Genomic DNA, 25,617 nt, shown 5'->3' with positions numbered 1-25,617 from the left:
AGTAGCCCCAAGATGGAGATCATATGCAAGGCTACCTACTGCTAGCCAATTAGTTTTAAATTAGTATCCCCAAGTGGTTTCCTATACAGACCCTCCTGAAGTGGTCTCAACGGTCCTCTATGAGAGTGTTTTCTTAATAATCGTATGCGTTCATGAAACACGTTTGTCCTCTATTCTCTTCACGTCACATCTGACCAAAGATACTCTTTGATGTCTTCAGCTCAGGCTTTCTGCGGAGCGTCTTGCTTGTTAGTCTTCCAAACAAGACAGTCTGTTGTTAACTTGGAAAGCTATGAAAGGCAAAAATAGATCGCATACATAAACATGCACCGATACACACTTGCAGTCCTCCGCTCTGATCACACTTGCTTGTTTTCATCTTTTCACCATTTGCTTGAATGCTGTTTTTAAGCCCACCTTTGTTTTTCCGTGAGCAGGAGCCTTTGAACCAGCACGATTCATTAAGAATTTGAAAGTGACAACTGACTGACAACTGTTTTTGTTGTCTAAATGTAGCATCCGGTTAGTGGCACAGGTTACCAAATTAAGTCATACTCGCATACACTTGTGTGAAGAAACAAGTTTATGAAGCCCTACTTTTTTTCATCAGAACTTTGTTGTCCATTAACTTTCACAACATATGTTGTTGTTGGTTGTTGGGTTTTGTTTTGGTTTTGGGTTTTTTTTAGCGAACTTTTTCTCTTTGGGTGACACTTCTTTCCCTTTTTTTCCAGGAGTATTCCCACCCCTCAAAGGTCAGACGCAAGCCGTGTCGCGCCCCATGATCCTCGACCCCATGTGGCTGTGTGCCATCCAGACGGGAGCCTTCGCCTCGGGCTACATGTGGTACAGCCTCCTGCAGCACGCCTACTGCTGGTTCTTCTGAGGGAAGGGGAGAACACGCAGAGGACGAGTGGAAAAGGGGGGACAACCCGAAGAAGAAGAAGAAGAGGAGGAGGACTGGGAACTTGACTGACTTGACTTGACTGTCCAAAAACTGGCTCTGGGATGTGTGTCCAGATCCAAGCAGCCATCCTTGGGCCTCTGCCTATCTGTGCTGGACCCTGCCCTGGATGGATGAATGTACATTACCCATTAGCTGAAAAAAGCAGATGGACTGCTGAAGGACGTCAGGAATCGTGTTTTATTGTTTTTAAACTTTTGTTTACTTGTGTTTTTTGTTTTTGTCCGTTTTCCCCCCCGTTTCCTCAAAACACATACAGATTCAGACTTAAAAAACGAGGGATGGACAGACACATCAATACAAGGACAGACCTAGAAACTATAGTCTTGTTTACTCACACATGAAAACATGTATTGTTTACATGATGACACATACGTGTGCGCACACACACGTCCTGCAGTTCATCTTAGATACAAGAGCGAGGCTCAAGTTGACTGACAGAGGGGTGGACTAATCGGATTGGACGAACTCACGCTCTTTCCTCCCACCCTGGTTGGTTTTTTTTTGTTGTTGTTGTCGTTGTTGTTGTCGTTGTCGTTGTCACAACTTAGGCGTCTTTCAACTCCGCCCTTGCCAGTCTTGAGTTTTCAAAAAAAAAACTGCCACGTCCACTCTTCTCTCCCTCCCTCCCTCCCTCGCTCCCTCGCTCCCTCTCTCCGTCTGTGTGTGTGTATGTGTATGCGCCAGCCTGGAGAGCTGGTCCTCGGGCCGCGCATAGACGTCCTTCCTCAGTCCGCCCCCGTCCGGTCACGGCCAGAGGGGGGGGGGGCAACGAGGCTCCTGGTCCAACCTCTTCTTCCGGCTTTGACCTCTCTCCCTCTCCCAGGAGCTGACCCTGGCCTGGGTCAAAGGTCAGATCAGGGAGCGCTCTGTCCAGGAGTCAGGTGCCTCCTGGGATTGCACTATGGACAAATGCTTCCCATACCAAGCCCTACATCCATGCTTGTCCTGACATTTCTTTTTTTGTTTGTTTTTGTTTTTTTGTCGCCCTTGGATTAATTGGATATGTCTACTGCTTTAAGTTTTTTTTGTTGTTGTTGTTTTTAATGTTTCTGGATGTATTGTTTTCCTGAATGTTTGTTTGTTTGTTTGCTTTGACAGTATTGTGAACAGAGTAAGCGTCGTTTGTTTTACACTGGCTGTTGTCTGGCTCTGCAGCGTCTGGGTTTAGGAGTCGTGGTCTAGTTTTTCTGGGGCGTCTTGGTCTCTCCCCAAGACGTCTGGTTTGGAATACGTCTGTGACCGCGAGTCTCAAGACGGGCTGGTCTCCACAGAGCTGATGAAGGGACTCACTGATGGCCTGTGGATACTGCGTCCCCTTAACCCAACCCAACCCTGCCAGCGCACACACACACACACACACACCCACACACACACACACACACACACACACACACACACACACTACCATCATCATGACTCGCCCTAAGTTATACTGTCGCCTTCATATACACCAATACTCTACTACACCGCAGCAGAGCCTGTATGCAGAAGAATCTGGGACAAGAGGCGAAAAACGAACCGAGTTATTCTCCCTATCCTCCACTGTCCCCTGCCCCCACCCACCCCACCCCCCCCACACACACACACCAAACGCAGACTCCAAAGTTTTTTGCAAAATGTTTAAGCCATATGCTTAGTGTCTGTCTACCGAGGATCAATCATGATGACAGAGACTTAAACTCAAACTGAATGACCTTGGGAAGTCTGCTTCTGGAAAGAAGACGAACAGAAAGAGAAACCAGATTTGGCTTTGTTTTTGTTTTTCTCTAGGGGTCATTACTGTAAATTTGACAGCATAACCTGCCTAAAGTGAGTGTGTGTGATTGTCTGTCTGTCTGTTTGTCTGTCTATAATTTGTCCTTTTTTTTATATGTATAAATTAATGACTGTCTGGTTGTTCTATGTTATATCAGAGTTTTTTGACAAATCACCATTTAGTGGTCCGATTTTATTTTCATTTTAAAATGACTTCAGATATTGTCCTCAAAAGTCACGTGTGTTTAAAATCTTGTACATAACAAAACAAAAAAAAATACCGAAGACGAGTTCCCCTCCGTGTGACTGCAGCATTCTCTGTTAAAAAATTAGGAGTTGTATTTTTTTTAATATCATGAATGTTGAGAGGGGTTTTTAAAAAAAACGAAGGAAAAAAAGAAGATTGATCAGGACAATGACGATGCAGACTACTTCAGTGAAGAGAAATTACGCAGACCTGCCTCACGCCTCAATGTTGACTCACTTCCTTGTTGTTTGCCCTTTGACCTGGACGTGTTTTATGTGCCACAGTGAGCAAAGGAGGGCGAGTTTCACTGTGATGCTCTCCACATGGACCTCAACCACTCTGGAAACTCTTTCGGCGGGCTCGTCACAGGCACGGTCCAGCAATAACGCCAGACTCCTGCTGTTCATCAAAACGGCCTCACGGTTTTCGGCATCACGTGGCGCGAGACTGTGCTGCAGCGGAGAGAAACTCCTGGGAATAACAAAGCGGTTCCTCCTGCTGGAAGGGGATGTGTGGAAGAGCAGACTTTGGGGTCGGTTCTGGCTTGTGTATGTGTGTGTATGTGTATGTGTGTACGTGAGCGTGTGTGCTTGTGTGCTTGAGTGTGTGTGTGTGTGTGTGTGTGTTTTAGTTTGGTCTGTGGTCCTGGTTGTGTTTTTGTGAGGTTTACACAATACACTGGATGTGTGTGTGGGGGTACAGGCAGGCTGGCAGATGGGCGAGGCAGCAAACTGCACTGAGAGCAGTCCGTGAACGCCGCACTAACTTTCTCTTTCTGTCTCGCTTTCTCACTGTTGTTCCTCTCTCCCACTGCTCTCCCTCCACCCTATTCTAGTTCCTCCCTTTCTTCCTTCTACCACTCTCCCCTTCTTCTTTCTCTCTCTCTTTCTCCTTCCTACCCTCTCTATCTCTCTCTCCCCAAGATTGTGCCAGGCCTCCTTGTGTCCACACAGCAGGGAAAGAAGAGTTCCCCGTTGTTTCTCTCTCTCTCTCTCTCTCTCTCTCTCTTTATCTCTCTTTCTCTCTCTTTCTCACTCTCATGTGTTTCCTGCTGTCTTAACAATGGAGACAGGGACAAGATTATTTTCCTAGATAAGGATTTAGGGGGAAAGAGACAAAAAATTAGGAATTTAACAAATTTACGCTAGACTTGTCTGTAATTTTTTTTCCATTTTCTACTCCCGTTCCCTTCTCCCTCCCTAGCAGCCCAGCCGTTTTACAGATGGAAAAAAAAATACCTGTGCTGGAATAAAAACAATGAACAGAACCCATCCTTCATGGCTCTTGCTCTGTGTCTGTATCTTCTCTATCATGGCACGCAATTTCAGTCAAAGGTACTGTAAATTCCTGGTTTGAGAAGGCATCTGAAACAATGATGATCTCAATGATGATTAATTATGTTTGTATGTGGACCGGTAAAGACCACTTATGTTTCCTTTTTGCCATTCCAAATTCATGCTTCATTTATTAATCGAAAGGAGAATCGAAATGTGACTGTCAATAATTAAAAGAAAGTATGTATGTGTGTGTGTGTCTGTGTGTGTGTGTGTGTATAAATATATATCACATATACATATATATACACACACACACACATATATATATACACACACACATATATATATATGTGTGTGTGTGTGTGTGTGTGTGTATATATGTATATGTGACACACACACATATGTATGCACACACATGTATCACCTACCAGACGGTAGACTTATTTTTTTCATCAATGGCTGCAGTCATGTCCACCGCAGTCGACCTTGGTCAAGCTCCGCCAGACAGGGACACCCGCCGGAGACGCCTTGCTGCGCTGTCCGTTTTGTGGTAACCAAAGCTTGGGTTTCCCTTGCTCAGTGGCTGTTGTTTAACATGCTGTCTTTCGCCCCGTGTCTCTCCAGGGTGCGCGGTCGGCTTATGTTACAGGATTGTGCTGCGTTGAGAGAGACCAGAGGGTAAATGTCCACTGATCGGTGTCACGCCGAAGCTAATAGGTGCTCAGACAGTGTGTCACAATAAATGGGAATAGAATAACACACAAAGATACAGTTCTAGATTGAATGACAAACTTGTCCTGATTCAAAGTCAACGAGACAAATTAGACGCCAGACAACACCAGTGTTTCTGCTCTGTTGCGCACACACACACACACACACACACACACACACACACACAGAGAAACAGAAGAGACTTTAATGCATATACCACCTCAAAACTGTGGTGTAACATGGTATAACATTAGCTTTGAACTTCAGAGTTGTAAGAGTTCCGTGTTAATCAGGCTTTTGAATTATTGCCTTTTCATCTGCGTTGAGGAGGCCAGTTAGGTCCCATAGTTTGTTATATCTGACGAGAGGGCATCTGTGTTATTCAAAGCCGACCCCAGGTCAGACTGGTTGCAAATTGAGCTTGGAGCTCCAGTGATTCTCTCTCTGCCGTTGCAGCTCACCCCTGCTGGCAGGCCATTCATGCATCTCATTTATTCATTTTAATTTAGCAGACGCTTTTACCCAAAGCGACTTATCTCATCTCATGTCATCTCAACGCATATGAATCTGTGGACCAACAACAGCGACCAAATAGGAAAGCGCCCTGCAATCACTGAGATCAGATGATAGCAACACTGGTGTTCCAAAATCAATTCCTTTGAGCACAACAGAGACTCCCATACTCAGAAACGAGAGGGTTTGGCAGGGGAACCATAAGGCAGCTGGTGTGTAGTGTGTTTTGGGGGGAGGCAGGTGGGGAGCGGGTGTGGGTGGGGGGGGTGCTTTGCTGAAAACACATGCCTCAGTCAGCCGGGGGGTGAAGTGGAAACCTACCGGCAGGTAGTGGACTGGAAAACAGGATTAGGGGTTGGCTGCTGGGGAACTGCACTCCTGTGCTGATGAGGCTGCTCAGGGCTGCTCCACACTGATCTGCGTTGGGCCGTTATGTGTATTATGGGATGCTGCTAACAATCCAGTAAATGAGTTTACAAAAGAAAAACGACACTGAAAATACCAAACAACCACCCAGTGCCATTAGAAACATAAAGCAAGGATGATATTCCAAAATATATTGATGTTTTCACACCTGCATCTCCCATAGATATCTGCATGCAAGCTCACACTAAACAACTTGACAGTGAATCCTTGTCTTAAAGTAAAGCATATCTGTTTTGAGCAGTTCGAGTTGATGTGTTCCCCTCCTCAGAAGGCCTCTAAATGTGGGCTCATTCTTAGATCATCCATCCTCTGCTTTAGGTTGGCTGGGCACCCATACTCTGAGTCAGCAAGCATGCATCCATCTGTGTGTGATGCTGCGTGTGTGTGTGTGTGTGTGTGTGTGTGTGTGTGTGTGTGTGTGTGTGTGTGTGTGATGCTGCTATGTGTGCTGTGCTGCGGAAACCAGGGTGACCTGCAGCAGGGTGACCCACCCACACACACACACACACACATACACACACACACACTAGGGCCAGAAATAGCCACTGCGCCACTGGGACAAGCCAGCAGAATAAATGTCAGTGTGGCCACTGGGAAAGTGACGCTTGGCACCACTCGGCCACATGTGCCTCCCTCAGGGTAGCAGGCAGACCACTTAGACTGACCGCACACCTGGCTGCCTAAGGCCGAGAACAAGGGAAGACTGGTGCAAAGACAGATGTGATCAACTGTGCAGACTGACATGGTGTTACATATAGCATTTTCCTCATCAAGTGAACAAATATAGTAAACGTTATACTATAGATATCTAATGTTGCTTGCAAACTGAATCCCTTGCCTTTCTTAGGGTGTGATCAGATAGGATGCGCTTTATATGCGAGGTTCACTGTTTTCCAATTTTATATATTTTTTTAAACGTGAGTGACATCGGGCGCTTTTGTGCGTTGAGTTGAACTTTTTTCAAATCTAGGCGCTCAGTGCGCCCTTGTAAAAAATGTGAGGCGCAGCAGGCCCACAAAACATGAAGCACTGTGGGCGTACAAGTATATAGCGTATAAGCAACACACAAAACGCTTACTGCAAATGCAAAACAGCATTTAAAAAGACAGGTCTCGCTGCAAAAATCGCATCCTGTCTTATCACGGCCATATAGTACTGATTGTTGGAACCCATTATTGGCCTACTGAAAAGCTTTTTTTCTGTTCTAGTAGCCTACTATCCATAATAGGAAAATACTTGAATGGAATATACTACCCCCACCTTGGTTAAGGGGCTATGAACTGGATGGGGAAATCCTGCTCAGAATCTAGAGATCTCAGAGCATGGGAGTGACAAAGGGGAGTTTTCCCCTTCAGCTTCCAGGAAATGTCCCAGGCACCACAGGCACTAACAGCCATGCTATTAACACACACCGCGCCTTATTGTTAACCACCTTGAGGGACCTTATATTGTTAAAGCACAGGAGGACATGGTGCCATTCTGCGCTCCCTTTATGTAGGCGAGTTGTCCTTTATGCGTGTCCTCCATCCTTCCGCACTGTGCTCAGCCTTGGGCGAGAGCTGGTGCACTTGCTCCCTGTTGTGACGTTAATTTCCCTCTGTGGCCCTTGCCCGCATGCTGAGATCCGCCTCTGGTGAGCTAAATGTTTGGATGCGTACCCACACCAACCCACCCCCTCCAAAGACATGACCTTTCAGAGTGACAGACAGACACCCCACAAACATACATGTACACACACACACACACACACACACACACACACACTCGGTCCCCTCCTGTGGCCACAGTCCCTGCCGCTCTGCCGCTCTGCCTCCTGAGGGGAGCGGAGAGGAAGAAATGGCAGCAGAGCAATCTTCACTGTGTCTGTCACTGTCATCTGTTTCTGTGCCCGGACTACAGTCAGACTGTCAGCTTGCGTCAGAGAGGAAAGGCAGTTCACCAGTTTTTTTTTCTGACTCAACTTATTTGATGTCCACAAGATGAGTAGTTACTAGGCTCACGATGACCTTGAGGAGACCTTGATAGTCTTCTGATGGTGAAGACTATCCGAATAATTGCAGTCTTCATTATTTGTCCTTCCTTAGGGCTACTACACTTTTTCACCATTTTAAGACAACTCATCTTTGAAGATGTTAAGAATGGGTAGAATAAAGAATGGGTGGCCTAATATAGGCCTAAAGTGACTCTTAAGGATAGATGCTTTGTTGTATTAAAAAACTCTAACTCTCTGAACATGAATTAGTGATTTCCATCAGTGGCCCCCTCCACAAAGCCAAAAGGATTGGTTTACCCATTCTCTGACTCTGACTTACAGAACACATCTGTTTGCCTCCTTCAGCAGTGCTTGGCATCAGAATGGCGTTTATCAAAACAGTCATATAGCCTAATGAAATCTTGCCATTCCACCTGCCTGGGCAAATAGTTGCTGTTGTCTCTCTGTCAGCTGCAGTTTAGCTCAATTTTACAACTTTTGAGCCATTTCCTGCTGTTTGTTCTCTTCTTTAGGTTAATACTTGTAACAGTGATGACCCAGGATGCCGCATTTATGGACAGAAGTAGGCCTATCGTAGGTTTTTTCAGGAATTGGTCCTCTGGCCTACACAATGCGAATGACCCTGGAGGAAAATAACTTGGAAATACCAAGCCCTATATCTTAGGCTATACCTTGTAAGTTACCCCTCTGCGAGCATTGCTTTGTCCGCATAATCAACCGAGCAATTAATCTAAACTTTTAATTGACGGTCATCCAAATGATAATTAGGCCTAGGGTTATTTATTTCTTCCTACGGTAAAGAACACCTCGGTTGTTAAGATTTAGTGCCACCGTGTGGTAGAAAGCAGAAGTAGAACAGCAGCAGTTACTGCGTTCTAGGATTTTCTCTTTCAGTCGAAACTACTTTTAGAATTCAAGTGCCACTGCCACTAACACTTCAATCCAGTGTAACGAATGAAATGTGTACAAACTGAGTAATTCATTCATGATAATATTCGTTATAAATGCATACATTAGATTCTCCGCTAAATCCATAATCCTTCATCCGCGCGTAGTCTCGCGCGGTTCTCGCTGCTAAGCAACATTATAGTTGTGTAGTTACTCCAACCAATCAAATCGTCGGATCGTCTCCATTTAACTCCAATCGCAAACAAGCTTGAAAAGGCACCAATTTGAAACAGGCGTCTCTGTTTGCTTGCGACTTGGGTTTACACATTGGCAAAACAATTGCTTCAAACTGAAATTAACGTTAGTTTTCATGTGGTTGAGGTAGACTAACATCTGCAAAGAAAACTGGTTTAGTTTGCCCTAAGAGGATTTAGGACATTTTAGCCAACCTACTTAGCAGTTTATGCTAGTTTACCTGGCTAGCGTTAATGTTAAGCAGCAAATGGTCTGACTTCGACGTTAATCATCAATCATTGATTAACTAATCCCGATTAGGACCAGTAACGTTACGGCTAAACTAAAATGCCGTCCCGTGTTGATGATTATGAGGTATTGTACACAATAGGATCTGGATCATATGGAAAATGTCAGAAAATACGGAGGAAGTCTGATGGAAAGGTAACATTCACGCTTCAATTGGTTAGCTAACCTTATGCTATGCTAGATATTACAATGATCCGTGAAGCTAGTTTAACGTGCAGGTAACTTCGCTTTTAGCTATCAAGCTAATGCGACTGGGCCGTCTTAGCATAAACATTAGCATAACATCATCTAATTAACAACGAGCCATGTAGAAATGTCTCCAAGCCGAAGTGGAAATTGGGTCTACCTTGCCAGAAAGCACACTCACAGTCAAACCAAACATATCATATTTAATAAGCACTCATTATGGATTGCCTTCATTGTGCTCTCTGACGAAATTTCTCTAGATTCTCGTTTGGAAAGAACTGGACTATGGCACCATGGCGGAAGCCGAAAAACAAATGTTGGTATCAGAGGTGAACCTGTTGCGGGAGCTGAAGCACCCCAATATTGTTCGCTACTACGACCGCATCATAGACCGCAGCAACACTACGCTGTACATTGTAATGGAATACTGCGAGGGTGGAGATCTCTCCAGTCTAATCACCAAGTGCATCAAGGAGAGGTAATTGGCCTGGAATTGGGGTACTGCGGTCTTGTATATAATTGTGGCAACACTGAAATATTATTGTGCATCACTCTTGAAAACCTACACCAATAGTTCTCAAACGTAACTGCGTTGTGTATTAAATATATTGTTGATGACCTGTCATTATTGTTTATGACTGACTATTCGATCCTCCTGTAGACGGTACCTAGAGGAGGAGTTAATCTTGCGGGTGTTGGCACAGCTGGTCTTGGCTCTGAAAGAGTGCCATCGACGGACTGATGGGGGCTGCACCGTACTGCACCGCGACCTTAAACCAGCCAACATTTTCCTTGATGCCAAGCAGAATGTCAAACTCGGAGACTTTGGTCTGGCACGGATCCTCAACCACGACACCAGCTTTGCCAAGACATTTGTGGGCACACCTTATTACATGTCGCCGGTAAGATGTGTTCTGTTACCAATGGCAGGCTAAAAGGCTAGGGAGTGATTTATTGGGACATCCATTAAAGGGAACAAACCATAACGGGCACAACTATTTTTCTCTTTCTGCACAGGAACAAATGAACCGGATGTCATACAATGAAAAATCCGATATCTGGTCTCTAGGCTGCCTGGTGTATGAGCTTTGTGCCCTTTCGTAAGTGTCCTTGACCATGATGGATTTATACACCCACAACATATTTTGTTTGTTTGCTTGTTTGGCTGCTCCTAATGCTCTTGTCATCACTTTTTCTCAGTCCCCCTTTTACTGCATACAACCAGAAGGACCTGGCCGAGAAGATCCGGGAGGGCAAATTCAGACGGATCCCATACAGATACTCAGAGGAGCTCAACACATTTCTGTCAAAGATGCTCAATTTGAAGGTCTGATTCTTCTGCATGGGAGTAATCGATTAAGCTTCGTCAGTGTTTGTACTCCCTTGAACTCTTACTATTTACTTTCATTAAAATCCCTTGTGTACACTCCACAATTCCAAATTGTACACAGTACAATTGATGACCTCTGTCAATAGTGTTCACATAGCTGGATACGGAATGATGAAACAAATTAAGTTATCTTGTTGTGCTGTTTTGAATCGAAGTAGTGTCAGAAATCTTTGATTACTTCAACCCTCTCTGGTAGTATGAAACGTTTGTGTGTAGACTTAAATGTGAAGACATTTCTTATCTGTTTCCTCTTGGTTGCCAGGACTACCTGAGGCCCTCAGTGGAATCCATCCTGCAAAGCAGCTTGATTTCTGAGATGGTAGCTGAGGAGCAGAGGAGGGCCCAAGCTCGGAACCGGAGGCGGTCCACAGTGGGCCAGGGCAACGCTGACCAACCCAAGACTCCGGCGGCCCACGAGCAGCGCGGCACTGCTGGAACAGGAGGCGCTGCAGGGGCGGCCATTGCCACTGCCTCCTCAGAGCTGCGTCTGAGGGCTGAGGTGCTCCGCGAGCGCGAGGTGGCCATCAAGCAACGTGAGGAGAGACTGGAGAGTGAGTATTCTGTTGGCTGGGTAAACCCTGCCTGATCTGCAGGCAATTTGTATTTCGATCCCCAGGGTCCAATCTCAAACAAGCTTATCCAAAAGGCGCACCCGGATCGTTGGTCTGATTGAAGGACTATCCAAAAGCGTCATTTGTCGATTTTAAAAACGTGTTGCAAACGTACCATGGGCGCAGTGATATCAGGCACTACTACTGCTTGTTGTCTATGGGGACTATTTTCAGATGCTGCGTGATATCACTGCGCCCATGGCACGTTTGCAACTTGCCTTGATTATTACGCCAGATGAGAGTGTAGTTCCATGTCAAATCAGCCTAGAAAAATGCCAGGTTTCATTTTCAGTTGGTCTTATTGCACTTCCAACTTGAGAAGAGACCCGTTTTAAATGGGAAATTACCGGAAATCTTAGTCACTTTTAAACATGATGCTAGCAGGTGAGATGCTACTGGTCTAATCCGATTAAAGGATCTATGCTAGGCTGAAGCTAAAAGTTGTATCACCAGACTCACAGAATAGCTGGATGAACGGAAAAAGATAAATATCAATTGTTTTGCTCGAGGGGTGGAAAATGATCTTATTTCCAAAAATGGCAGAATATCCCTTTAAGTACCCAGTTTTACCTACTGTAGCATAAATTGGATGTGATTGTTTACATTGATGGGGATCACATGGGGAGTTGTAGATGAGACTGAGGACACATTCACACTAGACCCTTTTGTCTGGACTCGAGTGCGTTTGCACCGTTGGTTTCGGTTATTTTTGATAATGTGTGAATGTAGTCTACCAAGTTCGGATGTGGCCCTGAGAGCTGATCTGGGGTACAGTTGGCTAGAACTCCGGTGCGGTTCGCTTTGGTGTGAATGCTATCCATTCCAAAACCCAGGAAATTAATGTTCTTTTTGTGGCGACGCCAAGCGATATTGGTAAATAGAAGCCTGTATGTGACATAAATGGACCCGAATACCCAAACTAAAATGTAATGTAAACAGAGACCACCTGGGGGCGGGCTAGAGGGGAAGTGACAATGGGGTTCGGTCCAGTTAAACGGACGAAGTACCCCCCGAAACCTGAGACCATTGTTCCAATGAGACCATCACAATGAATCAATCAAGACATATAGATGTATGCATTTGATTACATTTTCTGTTCCCAGTTAACAACTTCTGTTAGGTACCGAAACACATGGAGCAGACACAAGTGTCAGCAGTGACATCGTAGGCCTACAATCACTGATCTATAAAGAATTCTTCATTCTTTATAGATCAATGCCTACAATAGTCCCACTCTCACACAATGAAGCACAGTAGCTGATCAAAAGTTGAGAATTGTAGGACCCTTAGTGTTTTCTTTTCTGCATTGCTGCACATTAATGTGTACGGTATGTGTGCACCTGCAACATATAAATGAGTAAAGTTTGCCAATTTCTTGGCTAGTGCTTTGGCAAGTTCTGTAATAGCTTTTGATATTTTTGTGGCTAGTTTTGACCTTTTTCTTTGTTTTGTTTATGTCTTCAGAAAGGGAACAAGAGCTCTGCACTCGTGAGCGGCTTTGTAACGAGAAGATAGCCAGGTATGTCCCGTGGATTCACCTCAGTGATTTTATTCCATAGCTCCTAATATATGTTTTTTTTCCTGTGTTCAGACATTCTGTTTTGCTATTATATTTTATTTTTCAGGGCAGAGAACCTACTGAGGACCTATAACCTTAGTAAACAGCAGAGGGCGCACTCTCCTTTCTCCAGGTCTCCAGGTATGGAAGGAAAACGTGTGCCACTGGACCCATTATACTTCAACAGCTGACATCGGCCTTATTTTAGTGTTCTTATTTTAAGCCTGTCTCTTACCTTGTGTACATATGTAAATGGAAATGTTTTTAAAGTGTTTTTATATTTGTAAATAAAGCAAAACTGGTATAGTTTGGTTGGGGGTAAGGCTTTAATTGAGCGTACATGCTGGGATTGAAAAACTACATATCAAATTATGTCCCAATGAAATGGTCTCAATTTTATTCACATCATATGGGCAATTTCATATGTGTGGAGTACTAGTTACACATTAAAGCTCCAGGTGTGAGCTCTTAATTAACAACTTTAATTAACTCAATTAATTATGGAGAAAATGTCACTGGAAGACTTTGAACATTACATTGAACATGCCGCCATGGTTAAAAGGTCGCTTTTTATTCTGTTTTGCGGTCTAGACGGAGAGGAAGAGAATATCTCTCCAGGAAAAAAGAAGGTTCACTTTGCTGGAGACAGCAAGGAGAACCAGCTTCCCACAAAAGGGAGGGAGAAACCTCAGGATGTGGCGCTTCGGAAGAGGCTGCAGGCAGCCAACATGCGGGCCGAGGCCTTGGGTGAGGTGGAGAGGACCCTCCAGCTCAAGAGCCGGCAGATCCTGGGCATCCGCTAGGACACAACTGTCCTCCCGAAACCCAAAGACGACTATCAAATGCTAGCTCGGAATGGCTTTCAGTCCTTAATGGATGGGCAGGGTGTGGTCAGAGTCTGTTTGGAATGCCTGTGAGAAGATCACCATTAACACATCCAGTTGTCTTGATCATATCGATTCTTTCCCATTCAGCCCCAACAGCCTCAAGCAACTAACACTGAGAAGATGATCTTGCTGTTATAAAGCAGAGAGGTTGTAGTGTGTCTCAGAATTATGGGGCAAGTATTTGGAATGTCTTATCCTGAAAAGACTGTAAATAGCTCTAAATTATTTGTGCCATAATACATATTGTAGGTTAAACAACTATGTTTATAAGATATATTTTGCTGTAGCTATTATTTAAGTTCAGTGTGTTGGTAAATGTAACATTTTACATTGTTCTGTTAAGCTATTTGTATGCTCATTGACTGAGAAGAGTTTGAAAAGTGTGTGTGTATCTGCTAAGGGCATTTTTAAGACGCACATATGTTTGATTAATGAGTGCTTTAATGGGTGCCAATCCAAACTACTGAGAGGCCTGACGTTCTGTTTAAAACTGGAACGTGGAAATGGAACACTTGATTGCATTTGAAAAAGGAAGTCTTCAGACATTCTTGGTCTAGGTCTAGGCCTGTGTGGCATTATTATAATTATTGAAGCTTCTGTGTTCCCTTTTCTTTTGAAACCACATGTGACGTGTTCTTGTGTTGTCCTTGACTTTCAGTTCAGTTATTCAGAACATTTCCATCATGTGACAAAATCATTTTGGTATCCTCCTTTTTTTTCTCGTTGGTCCATCTACACACGGCCCACTTGAATTCATGCTGGTGTTGATGATTCATAAGGGGATGATTCGTAAGGAGATGAGAGGAGGTTTTTCACATGAGCAAACTTGGATTTGGGTTAACATGAATGGGTTTTGAGGTTTTCCTTCATACCTTCAAATAAAAGGCAGCTGTTAACCAAATTGTTGTCATCTGATTTCCATTTTTTCTTCTAACATTTAGACATTTAATTGGGGCTGAAAGCAAAATTATATTGATTTCATAAACCTGGCCCTGCACATGGTTCCTATTTCTTATAGTGGCAATGGAATATGTCCTGGGGAATAAGGCTATTCTAAAGCATCTATTACAAAGGTAGATTAAATACATTTTAGGATATGTTCTTGAAGTCTTTCTTTAAGAATTAACTAACCTTCACCTTATTTAACTACAGCGTTTAACAGTTGTTACACAAAACTAAACACCCCAAATAAAATGCTCGTTTGGAGCTACGTCCATAACTATCATTAAATAAAATATTATTTCTTGTATTTGAAAGGGAAAAAAATACTACAGAACGAATGACGCGCCTCGCGTGCCCACCAATCACAGAACGCCAGGGCGTGTCGTTAGATCCCTTGTTCCGTGTGGAAAGTTTACCCGGTTCGGGTGCAAAGTTTCAACCCGTCTGCAAACCGATGAGCCCTAGAATATGCTCCCAGGACGTTGGAAATCGCATGTTATAAAAGCTAGCTGTCGTCGCTTAATTTCTCTATTAAGATAAATCATCTTTGAGCTGGAGAGGATGACGATACATTCGTTTTAATTTAAAAAGACGCTGTTTAGAACAGCATATCGCTAGCCGGCTGGAAGGCAGTTGACCTGCTCGCTAGGTTTTGATTCGCTCTCATTGTTGTGTGGCGACGTATCGTTAGCTAGCACATAGGCTAGCTAGCTAATTAGCTAGCGCAGGATTCAAGAGTTCCGCAGCGAAAAAATGGCTTGTGAACCTAACCGTGTTCGGTTGCTATGCATGTTATCACTGACATTTGGGTTTTTTATCGTGGAGGTTGTGGTCAGCCGGATCACTGCATCCCTGGCGATGCTCTCGGACTCCTTTCACATGCTATCGGATGTCATAGCGCTTATGGTGGCTTTGGTCGCTACCCGCTTTGCGGAGAAGACACAAGCCACAAACAAAAACACTTTCGGATGGATCCGTGCGGAGGTGATGGGGGCCCTTGTCAATGCAGTGTTTCTCACGGCACTGTGTTTTACCATCATCCTGGAGGCAATTGAGCGTTTTACCGAGCCACACGAGATCGAAAGACCCCATATTGTCATTGGTGTCGGGGCGGCGGGGCTTCTGGTTAACCTGCTAGGGCTGTGTCTCTTCGGACACGTCGGAGGGGGACATGGCCATTCCCACGGAGGCCACTCTCACGGAGGCAAGAAGAATAAGAGAGCGAAATTGTGCAAGTCTGAACGGCCGTCCGGCAGTGGCTGTTCGGGCGAGGAAACCAACAACTTGGTTGGAAATCACAACACCAGCCCGAACGGCGTAAATGCCGACGGACATGGTAAGCTGGTTTCTGTGCTTTTGATTGTAACGTTGCTGATGTTGCTGTCCTCGTGTCGTTGTGCTCTATCGCTTCTATGGTTTTAATGTTTCAATGGTCACCACAATGATTAACTTCAGATCACACCTGTGCGATCCATTGTTGGCTGTTTTCAAGTCTTCACCGAGCCTATGTGTCCCAGTGTTGTCACTTTTCCGCTGAAACAAGATATCATCACCAGGTTTTTTTATTTGCGCACGCACCCTATGTCTATTAGGCACGGGGCGCAATCACAGCACAAAAATAAGAATATTCCCTCAAGGAAAAAGTCGGGTGAAGAACACATGGAAGGGGGTGACGTACCTCCTTTTTAGTTCAGCAGAGTCAAAGTCGAATGGTGTGCAAAACAAACCCGTTGCTAAATGTGCTGTGCGTGAATGGCTGCGCTTGTGTCCTTTTGATGTCTAAAATTGTCTTGCCACTGTAACTCCTTTGCCATGCAGGATTGTTTGGCGGAGCCTAGTAGGCCTATGAGAGACAGGTGCTGTCATCTGTTGAGCTGTTTAGAAGAACCTATTCCAGTTCCCAGTTTGTCTATTGCCAGGAAGCTAGCCTATTGAGACCACCCCCACCCCCCTTCAGAATTAACGACATTACTTTCACGAGATAATGGAAAACGTCAAGGCCTAATATTTGTTGGCAACTAAGCACTGTTGATAGGCAGTTATCAGCTTGTGAACTGGCCTCAAATAAGATTATAATCCCTCCAATCTCTCCCTCTCTCATTCAGCTGTTCTCCACAGTGCTATTGTTCCTAAATGGACTGATTTTCATGCTGTTTGTTACCTGGAGCTCGCCTATGGAGCCCAATGAATTGGAACTCTGTTGATGATGAGCCACGTTCTGCTGTATCACGAATCCTCTGTGACTCATACTTTTTGATCTGGCATGATTTGGTGGTGGAGGATATGAACAGAGACGGTTTCTAAAGCTATAACTATAACTATACAATCTTTGATATGAATGACTGACTCCAGCTGTTCTAAACTCATGACTCACTTATTGGGATCATGCCAAAAAGAGGGGGAGAAAAACACATCCAAATGCATACTACAATTGCTTCATTTGTTACTCCACTCTGAAATGAACTCCCCTATGTGATTTTGTTACCTTTTCTGTGGTTTAACCTCAGACTCTTCTCCTGTCTGTTCAGTGAGTGAATCAAAGGCCCATGTAATGATGACAATGACCAGCAGCTCGGAGAGTGAGGGAGAGGTATAGCCTAGCTGGCCAGGCCATTAACACACTAATGAGTTACTGTACAGTGTACACCCCTCAGAGGTGATGGCAGGCACACCTCTACAGGCTGTGCTGCTGGAGCGCTAGCCCATTAGAGCATGCTTCAGCTGCACTGCCTTCAGCAAAAGCTGGGGGCAGGTAATTGAATGAATTGAGAGGGTGGTGTGGGAGGGGGAGGGGGAGGGGGGGTAGCGGTGGTGGCGGTCATGTATGTGCGCATGGCAGACTGATAGTTTGGTGAACGCCAGTGTACATATGCCTTTGATTCATTCTTCCAACCTAGTCTATTCTTGAGTGTCATATGTGAAACAAAGGGTACCGTTAGAGCACACTCTTGTTTCGCACTGATTCATGTCCTCGTGTCTGCTAGCTGGGATTGTGTGTGTGTGTGTGTGTGTGTGTGTGTGTGTGTTTCTGATTAATTTCAGTGACTGGTGGTGGTTGTGGTTTGTGTGTGAATGTGAGACAGGAGAAGGCCATTACGGGGTGATTTATGACTGAGTTGGAGACGGGGGCAGTGGGGCTTGGGGAGGTTTTTTCTTCTTTTTTTATGCGAGTCCTCGTGTGTTAATGTGCTGTTCTCTGAGTCACCCTCAGAACAGTCTTCTAATCAATACTCCATTATTTCAAGAGCTGCGCCATAATGTCTGTTTTTTTTTTTTTTTGCTCTCCTCTGCCCGGGCAAGATGTTTATTTCTCACAGGTGAAGTAAGGTAGGCTAGGTTTCTAAGGTGTTGTGAAATGGCAAAAAGCAAAAGAGCTCCTCACCAATTCCTGCCCCAGGGTGTTTTTTAAAAATTTTTTTATGGGAAATGAGCCCAGCTTTTTCTTTTCCGCCCCCTTCCAGTTCTGACTCTCATCCTGAAAGACAACAAACTGTCTGGATCCGCTTAGGCGATATGTTGCCGCATTGAGGTAACCATAGGAACAGCTTTTTAATCCAGTTATGAAGAGCTGTTTTGATATACGACCGGAAATCAAACTATGCGCATGTTATTTTGGTTAATTAGCACATTGGGTTTTTTGTGCCTTTTCTTTCCTCCATTTTGAACCTTGAACTAAAATGTTATGTCATTGAGAAAACTGTGCTGATTGGTCAGTTTCGTAGGATTCTCACATGGTCACATCAAAAGGTGAATCATTTTAGTCATGGAAGTCATGGATGGGTGGATTCCCTCCTTCTTCCCTTTGAAAATGAAATTAAGAAGTGCTATACTTTTGGCTATGAACAATCTAACTTGTATAGCCTACTAATAAGGGAAGTAGTATACTAAAGACGATATAAACCTTGGTGGATGTCATCTGTTCAACTTTGAACTTTTGAATTCCGGTCAATTCTAAGCATCTACGCAAATAGAGAAGTGGACTATTTCAGGAGCTGATGCACCTAATTCACTAGACAGAGTGCTATATTTCAGAACTTGAATGCACATATCTGGATATTTTTGAAAGCGGATTTTTTTTAAAATTCTGTTCATACAACAAAAATGATCCATTTAAGTGAGCTGAAACACTGTTTACTCGTGGAGGAAAGGCCCAAATGCATGCAAATAAATAAATGTCCAGGTACAGTGCCCTCCAAAAGTATTGGAACACATGCTTAAAGTCAAATATAAAATCATCTTTCGGAAATTGATCTTAATGCCTTAAATGAAAAAAATAGGAAATATTCAACCTTTAAGGACATCAATTTTCTTTGTGAATGAATAATGTATTGTAAATAAATAAATGTTTTCCTTAAAATACAGGGGTCATAAACTATTGGAACGCCCATGTTAAATTCCCATAGAGGATTTTTTATTTTTATTTTTGTTTTTAAATGCCAGTTATTTCATGGATCCAGGACTCTATGCACCCTGATAAAGTCCCCTTGGCTTTTGGAATTAAAATAACCCCACATCATTATTTTATTTATTTACAATACATTATTCATTCACAAAGAAAATTGATGTCCTTAAAGGTTGAATATTTCCAAATTTTTTCATTGAAGGCATTTAAGATTAATTTCCAAAAGATAATTTTATATTTAACTTTAAGAGTGTGTTCCAATACTTTTGGAGGGCACTGTATGTGTGTGTACAGCGCCTGAGACCGGCTGATCCCTTCTGTGGCCGGTCACCTCTCACCTCTAACCTCTCACCTCTTCTGACCCCTCACTTGCAGAGGCGTCTCGGAAGGAGAGCGGGGAGCTGCAGCTGAACGGGAGCACTCCGTACGAGGAGCTGGAGTCGGGCCTGCCGGAGGTGGACGACTCGTCGGCGGCGCAGCTCAACATGCGCGGCGTCTTCCTGCACGTGCTGGGCGACGCGCTGGGCTCGGTCATCGTGGTGGTCAACGCGCTCATCTTCACCTTCGTGTGGGAGCCGTGCGAGCCGGGCACGCCCTGCATCAACCCGTGCGCCCAGGGCCACTGCTCGGACCACCTGCACCTCAACCACACGCTGGTGCCCGTCGGCGGCGGCGGCGAGGCCAACGAGAGCCTGCTGCTGGAGGACGGCGCGGGCGTGGAGATGCTGGTGACCCGCGCCGGGCCGTGCTGGGTGCTCTACCTGGACCCGGTGCTGTGCGTCACCATGGTGACCATCCTGCTGTACACCACCTACCCGCTGCTCAAGGAGTCGGCGCTCATCCTCCTCCAGACGGTGCCCAAGCAGATCGACGTGAGCCAGCTGAGCGAGCGGCTGCGCGCGCTGGACGGCGTGCTGGCCGTGCACGAGCTGCACATCTGGCAGCTGGCGGGCAGCCGCATCATCGCCACCGCGCACATCAAGTGCCAGGACCCGGCGGCGTACATGGACGTGGCCAAGCGCATCAAGGCCTGCTTCCACGACGCCGGCATCCACGCCACCACCGTGCAGCCCGAGTTCGTCACCATGGACTCGGCGTCGCGCGCCTCGCTCTGCGAGCTCTCGTGCCGCACGCAGTGCGCCCCCAAGCTCTGCTGCGGCGGGACCGAGGAGAGCAACGGCGGCAACGGTGGCGGAAACGGCAACGGCAACGGCAACGGCAAGAGGCCGGCGGAGGTCGGGAGCGGCAGCAAGGCGGTCGCCGAGGCCACGGCCACGCTGGAGGTCATCAGCGAGTCGCTGGAGAGCGCGGCGGCGAGCGGAGCGGGCCAGATCCAGGTGTCGCCGCGCTCCGAGACCGACCCGGCGTCTGCCGCCTCCGCCGCTGCCGTTGTCGTCGCGAGAGAGGTGGAATCCTCCCTGTGAAGATGCTCAGACGGCGAGAGAAAGAAAGGGAGAGCGAGAGAGAGAGAGAGAGAGAGAGAGAGAGCAAAAGTTGGAAGAACGAGAAAAGCTGATGCCTTTTGTTAATGTGATGGAGGAACGGGCTCAGTGTGGAGGCTCTGTGGAGAACCTGAAGTCACTCGATGACATTTCTCTGCGTTTCACCAAAAAAAAAAAAAACACTGGAAGGCTGCGAAACGTGTCTGATATCACTCACTCGAAAGAGAGGGACCTCTTTAGGGAGACCTGAACACACAAACACACAAAAACACACACACACACACGCTCGCACTCGCTCGCACATCTCTCCAGATTTGTTTTTGTTTTTTCTGCCAACGTTTATTTCTGATGATGAGCTATGTGTGTGTGTTGGTGTGTGCGCGTTGTGTGTTTGTTCCGTGCCTCTGCATGCATGTGTTTTTCCGTGCGCACTGCGTTGTGATGTGATGTGAAGATGACGTCAGGTTGGTGTTTAAACGTGTGCCAAAGCTTCTTCTCGTGCAACCTGGGGAGGGGGGGGGAGGGTAAAGATCCTTCATCTTTTTTTGAACCTCCCGCCCAAAGCAAAAACTCATGCAACTGACTAAAGCACAGCGCTGCCCACTCCACTTTTCCAGAACTTTCTTTTCTAAAAGTGTTTTCTTCTTCAGAATATGCTTGACGCCATCAAGGCCCCCTTTCCCTTCCTTGTCTCAAGATTGTTTTAAGACACGAACAACAAGCTATATTAATAATTTATGTATTTAAGTTATTAGTAACAATCTCTTACTCTTTCTGTAGGCTTTTATATGAATTTTAGTTAGAAATATTTTTTTTTTGAGCCATGAAATTGGAAAAAAAAAATGTATTAGCTTTTTTTTCTGTTGACTTTTTCATACACAAACCATGCAACTATGCTGTACAGTTTTGTTTTTAGTCAAAGAACTGGACATTTCAGAAACACTTTCCTGCCTTTCTCTTGTGAATGGTCTTTTTCGTAGGACCTCTGATTGAAACAAAGAACCAAGGTCATCATCAGCCACTTGCCTTCCATGGACCGCTGCTTTGATGAAGCACTGGTCAGGTGGCGCTCGAAACGTACAAAAAGTGAATTACTCAGATGCCTTGCAAGTCTCGTTGTCAGTCGTCTCGTCTGTATGTGTAAAGTAAAGAATTGTCTGTCACATTTTAATTTCATGACTATGCTGGTCTGGAGCGGGGCACTTGGGAAGCATTTGTGTGTCAGTGGAACTGTGTTCTTGAAAATCTACAGGGATTGGTAGTGCACTGGGTGTTCGGTAAATTGTCCACATTGCTGGAACATTGTAAGAACCAGAGCCCAATACAGAGGCTCTGGTAACAACCACTTTGCTTGACCAAACTGAGGTGTGTTTGCGTAAATCACTAGGCAACAAGGGATCCCAGGTTCACTAACAAACATTGTCGTTGTTTGAGGCAATTGTCCTCTCAGATATCACAACATAGCAAAGTGGTAATTATTTGGTCTCGACTTCCACCCTTGTGAGGGATTCCAAATAATGATTTCAGTTTCCCACATTCTTTTCATTTCCGGTGCCCACAAAAACATGTTCTAGTTATCAGCTGCCCAAGTGTGATGGACTTCTATTGGTCACCTACCGCACAGCATTCAGCCAGTGGCTCCTGTAGACTAGCAGACTCTTTTCAGTGTGAGCCAACAGTCAGCTATCTAGATGACTGATTACTCATTCACTTTTCTGGTGCATGAAGCCTCAAAGAGTCTTGAAGACCAGCAGCAGTGTGATCAGGTTCATTTAATGATTTAGTGGTACCCTGGTGCTGGACCCTGAATGGTGCCGTGGCTTCATTCCTCCTCATTCCTTGTGTCAGATGGTGACCGATAGATGCATTGTGGGTAGACATTAATGGTGAATGTAAACTATGACAGAAGACCTAAGATCGATGCAGATTGGACCTTTCTCACCTCCCCTCTGTTGGTGATTGGTTCCTTTTTTTTTATTATTATTATTATTATTATTATTATTATTTTCATGTTCCCTAAATCAATGGGATGGCCCTTAACAATTTTTAAAAAATATTGTCATATATATACATAATATGTATATATTATATTATATTACATATACCAGTCAATATGTGTCATTGTGAATTAAAGAGGACTGTTTGGTACAGTTGTTGAGTGTACATGTCTTGTTTTCTTGTTTGGATGATCTGTATTCTGTGGGTGCCAGTTTATACGTCCTCCCTCGCTCCTCGGGCCTCGATCCTCACTGATCTACATAAAGAAAGATAGAAGAAGGGATAGACTATTGTTGTTGCCGGCCCATCATTCTTTATGTAGATCAGTGAGGATCGAGGCCCGAGGAGCGAGGGAGGACGTATAAACTTTATATGAGAGGCACCTTGTGACTGTGTACCACTTCCTTCAGACAGATCTGTGGAAGCACATTAGTACTGCACATGCCGCTGAAAACAAGAACTATAGGTTAATTTAGTTCCCAAATCTTTATGGAACATCAATACTGTCTATATAATGTGTCATCTCTGCATAATCTTCAGAGATAGCAGGAAGATCTCATAAAGATAGCACGAGCAGTTCAAAGATGCTTGCTCGTGGTAATATAATGACTCACAATGTCGTCAATATATCTGCCGTTTTCCTAACAGCGAAAACAGTTGAGACAATAGCACCTGGTCAGTTTTGGAAATGCCAGATCCGTCTGTGTTAGCGACCAGCTTGTTTGGGTCACAAACAGCCTAGCGTTTGGATTGGGCAGCTCCATGGTAGCTAACAGTGCAGGCCTAGGTCCAAATATGTGGAAGGAGTTGGCTGTCAGCAGCACTGGGGAGACAGGGCTGTGGGAGAGTGAGGGTGTGTGTGTGGCTGTGGGAGAGTGAGGGTGTGTGTGTGTGGGTGTGCACCAAGTTGTTCTGGCTTGCTGGTCACGTACGCAGGCAGCAGTGGTCATCACGTCTGCATGTTTCCAGTTGTGCTGTGGTGAGCCACACGGATAACTCACTAATTACAGCACCACTATAAAGCAGCCATCGCAGTGAGTGACATAATGGACTAGGCTTTGTGTGAGTGTGTATGAGAGGGAGAGAGCAAGGAATTGTGCTTCTTCACTCTAGAGTAGATGTATGGGACTTCTCTGAGTGTAGGCTTTTGTGTGCGTTTTTCAGACAAATCTTTTTGTATATGTGAACTCAAGTGTGTGTGTGTGTGTGTGTGTGTGTGTGTGTGTGTGTGTGTGTGTGTGTGTGTGTGTGTGTGTGTGTGTGTGTGTGTGTGTGTGTGTGTGTGTGTGTGTGTGTGTGTGTGTGTGTGTGTGTGTGTGTGTGTGTGTGTGTGTGTGTGTGTGTGTGCGTGCGTGCGTGCGTGTGTGTGCGTGTGTGTGTGTGTGTCCTTGTGTGCGTGTTCTTGGCCCTCCCTGGCTGTCCCGTTGGTCTGACCCCTGCTGTCTGTAAGGCTTTATGTAAGAGGGGCAGCACTGCATTCCATCGCCCTGAACCCCTCGCTCTCCGCTGTCCAGCCTCATTACAGTACGCCAGCACACACACACACACACAGGGGGGTGAGGGGGGCCTGGGGGTAGGGGGGGTCCTAGTGTTCTTCTGGATAACTCCCAGCTTAGCTTCAAAAAGTACTTAGGCCTAAATAGTTTGGGAGGGGAGTTGTTTTTATAAGAAGCATTTCAGAACGGAAGAAAGTGGACGTTTTGAGTGTAGTTTGAAATACAGTTGGCCACATCTGTATGATAAGAGCAATAAGGAGTGAGTGTTTCGAAGCGGTCAGGCCCCTGTCAGGGCTCACATCTGTTTGGGTCAAGCAGGTGAAATGGCTGAATCTTCTGACCCAGGGTGAAGAACGACGCACAACATACCTGGAACACACGTGTTCTATCCTGCTGTAATAAGCAACATGACTGCACTGCGAGCTGTGTGTCTCTCACTGGTGGCTCTGTCATTAAATGTGGGAAAATATAGGGTGACAGAGAGAAATGAAGGACTAAGCATCGTTTCCCTGACTGTAGGCAGGCAGTACTCAATGAGGGAAAAGTGCAAGGACTGTGGTCACTGTACTGCTATTTAAATGTTATATTTTAGGATCTTTTGCCTTTATTTTTTTCCCCTTCTAAAAGATAGTAAGGGGATAGACAGGAGGCGACAGACAGGGTGGGTTCTGGAGGAGACCCAGGCTGGACTTGTGCCTGGGTCCCCACAGGCACTTAAGCCCAATTGCAGTACTGACACTAGCCAGTGGCACCACCGCACAACTGTACTACTGTTTAGTAACTCTCATAAACAAGTCAGTAAGCTGTCTGTGAAGAGTTGTTGTTATAATTACTCATTATCCATAGTTACTAATTGGTGGCCTCTAAAATGTGAAATAAGCAAAGGCTAAACCTATGATTCATTGAAGCACCTGCTCTAAGATGAGTCATAAGTTTAAATTCACACTCAGAAGTGATGCTATTAGGCTACATATCCTATAGCAGTGATGAGATATTGGCCATTTTTTTAAAAAACGTAACTGATAGTGTAGAAACATTCCTTTCTCTTATGTTATTGACCCACTTTGGGGAGATCTCAAAAGTGTAGTCCATGCAAAATAACCTGATCATCTGTATCTACTACCTGGGCCTCCCATTCTCCCTCCTCCATTACACCTGTCTCTTGTTAGCCTAAAAACCTGTTGGGTAACCCATTTGTTAATTGCATCTGTGGTTGACGCGAGCATTGAGAATAGCCGAATGGCTGAAATGTCTGCTTACCCAGTAAAATACTTTTTTCTTCAGCAAATTCTTTGTCTATATTTCGAACCCCTACTACCATATCCATGCAAGGTAACAAATTGTTGGAGGCTTTTTATAAGAAGAACATGCATCTCTACCGACTG

At 45.1% G+C, this 25,617-nt stretch overlaps 3 protein-coding genes across 7 annotated transcripts in view; all 3 read left to right on the top strand.

Annotated features, from left to right (window-relative positions):
* The window catches only part of lpgat1 (lysophosphatidylglycerol acyltransferase 1), a 45,855-nt gene extending 41,619 nt beyond the window's left edge, over positions 1-4,236 (top strand). For all 4 annotated transcript variants that reach the window (XM_062550853.1, XM_062550850.1, XM_062550851.1 and 1 more), the window contains exon 8: positions 735-4,236. In XM_062550853.1, coding sequence (XP_062406837.1) covers positions 735-886 — 152 coding nt within the window. In that variant the 3' untranslated portion in view covers positions 887-4,236. The remainder of the gene's footprint in view (positions 1-734) is intronic.
* A 3,725-nt stretch (positions 4,237-7,961) lies between these two features.
* Positions 7,962-14,853, top strand: nek2 (NIMA-related kinase 2). 2 transcript variants are annotated; one of them, XM_062550849.1, is made up of 9 exons: positions 7,962-8,563; positions 9,767-9,984; positions 10,168-10,408; positions 10,524-10,606; positions 10,707-10,833; positions 11,159-11,447; positions 12,972-13,026; positions 13,133-13,206; positions 13,657-14,853. In XM_062550849.1, the coding sequence occupies exons 2-9, from the start codon at positions 9,800-9,802 to the stop codon at positions 13,866-13,868; spliced, it is 1,266 nt and encodes a 421-aa protein (XP_062406833.1). In that variant the 5' UTR covers positions 7,962-8,563; positions 9,767-9,799; the 3' UTR covers positions 13,869-14,853. The 2 variants fall into 2 exon arrangements, with proteins under 2 accessions (XP_062406833.1, XP_062406832.1); XM_062550848.1 differs by lacking the exon at positions 7,962-8,563 and adding an exon at positions 9,041-9,455.
* Positions 14,854-15,328: 475 nt separating this feature from the next.
* Positions 15,329-22,891, top strand: slc30a1a (solute carrier family 30 member 1a). Its single transcript, XM_062550847.1, has 2 exons — positions 15,329-16,230; positions 19,672-22,891. Exons 1-2 carry the CDS (start codon positions 15,648-15,650, stop codon positions 20,718-20,720), a joined length of 1,632 nt encoding a protein of 543 aa, XP_062406831.1. The 5' UTR covers positions 15,329-15,647; the 3' UTR covers positions 20,721-22,891.
* The last annotated feature ends 2,726 nt before the right edge of the window (positions 22,892-25,617 follow it).

The sequence above is a fragment of the Sardina pilchardus genome, chromosome 12 (genome assembly GCF_963854185.1).
Source record: "Sardina pilchardus chromosome 12, fSarPil1.1, whole genome shotgun sequence".
Classification (NCBI taxonomy): domain Eukaryota; kingdom Metazoa; phylum Chordata; class Actinopteri; order Clupeiformes; family Clupeidae; genus Sardina; species Sardina pilchardus.
The sequence above is the reverse complement of the archived record's forward strand: the minus strand, read 5'-3'. Positions and strand labels throughout refer to the sequence as shown.

Coding starts and splice junctions, on each gene's coding strand:
- nek2 (XM_062550848.1), top strand. CDS start 9,360: ATGCCGTCCCGTGTTGATGATTATGAGGTATTGTACACAATAGGATCT. Junction 10,834..11,158: donor CAAAGATGCTCAATTTGAAG/GTCTGATTCTTC, acceptor CTTGGTTGCCAG/GACTACCTGAGGCCCTCAGT. Junction 11,448..12,971: donor ACGTGAGGAGAGACTGGAGA/GTGAGTATTCTG, acceptor TTATGTCTTCAG/AAAGGGAACAAGAGCTCTGC.
- slc30a1a (XM_062550847.1), top strand. CDS start 15,648: ATGGCTTGTGAACCTAACCGTGTTCGGTTGCTATGCATGTTATCACTG. Junction 16,231..19,671: donor CGTAAATGCCGACGGACATG/GTAAGCTGGTTT, acceptor CCTCACTTGCAG/AGGCGTCTCGGAAGGAGAGC.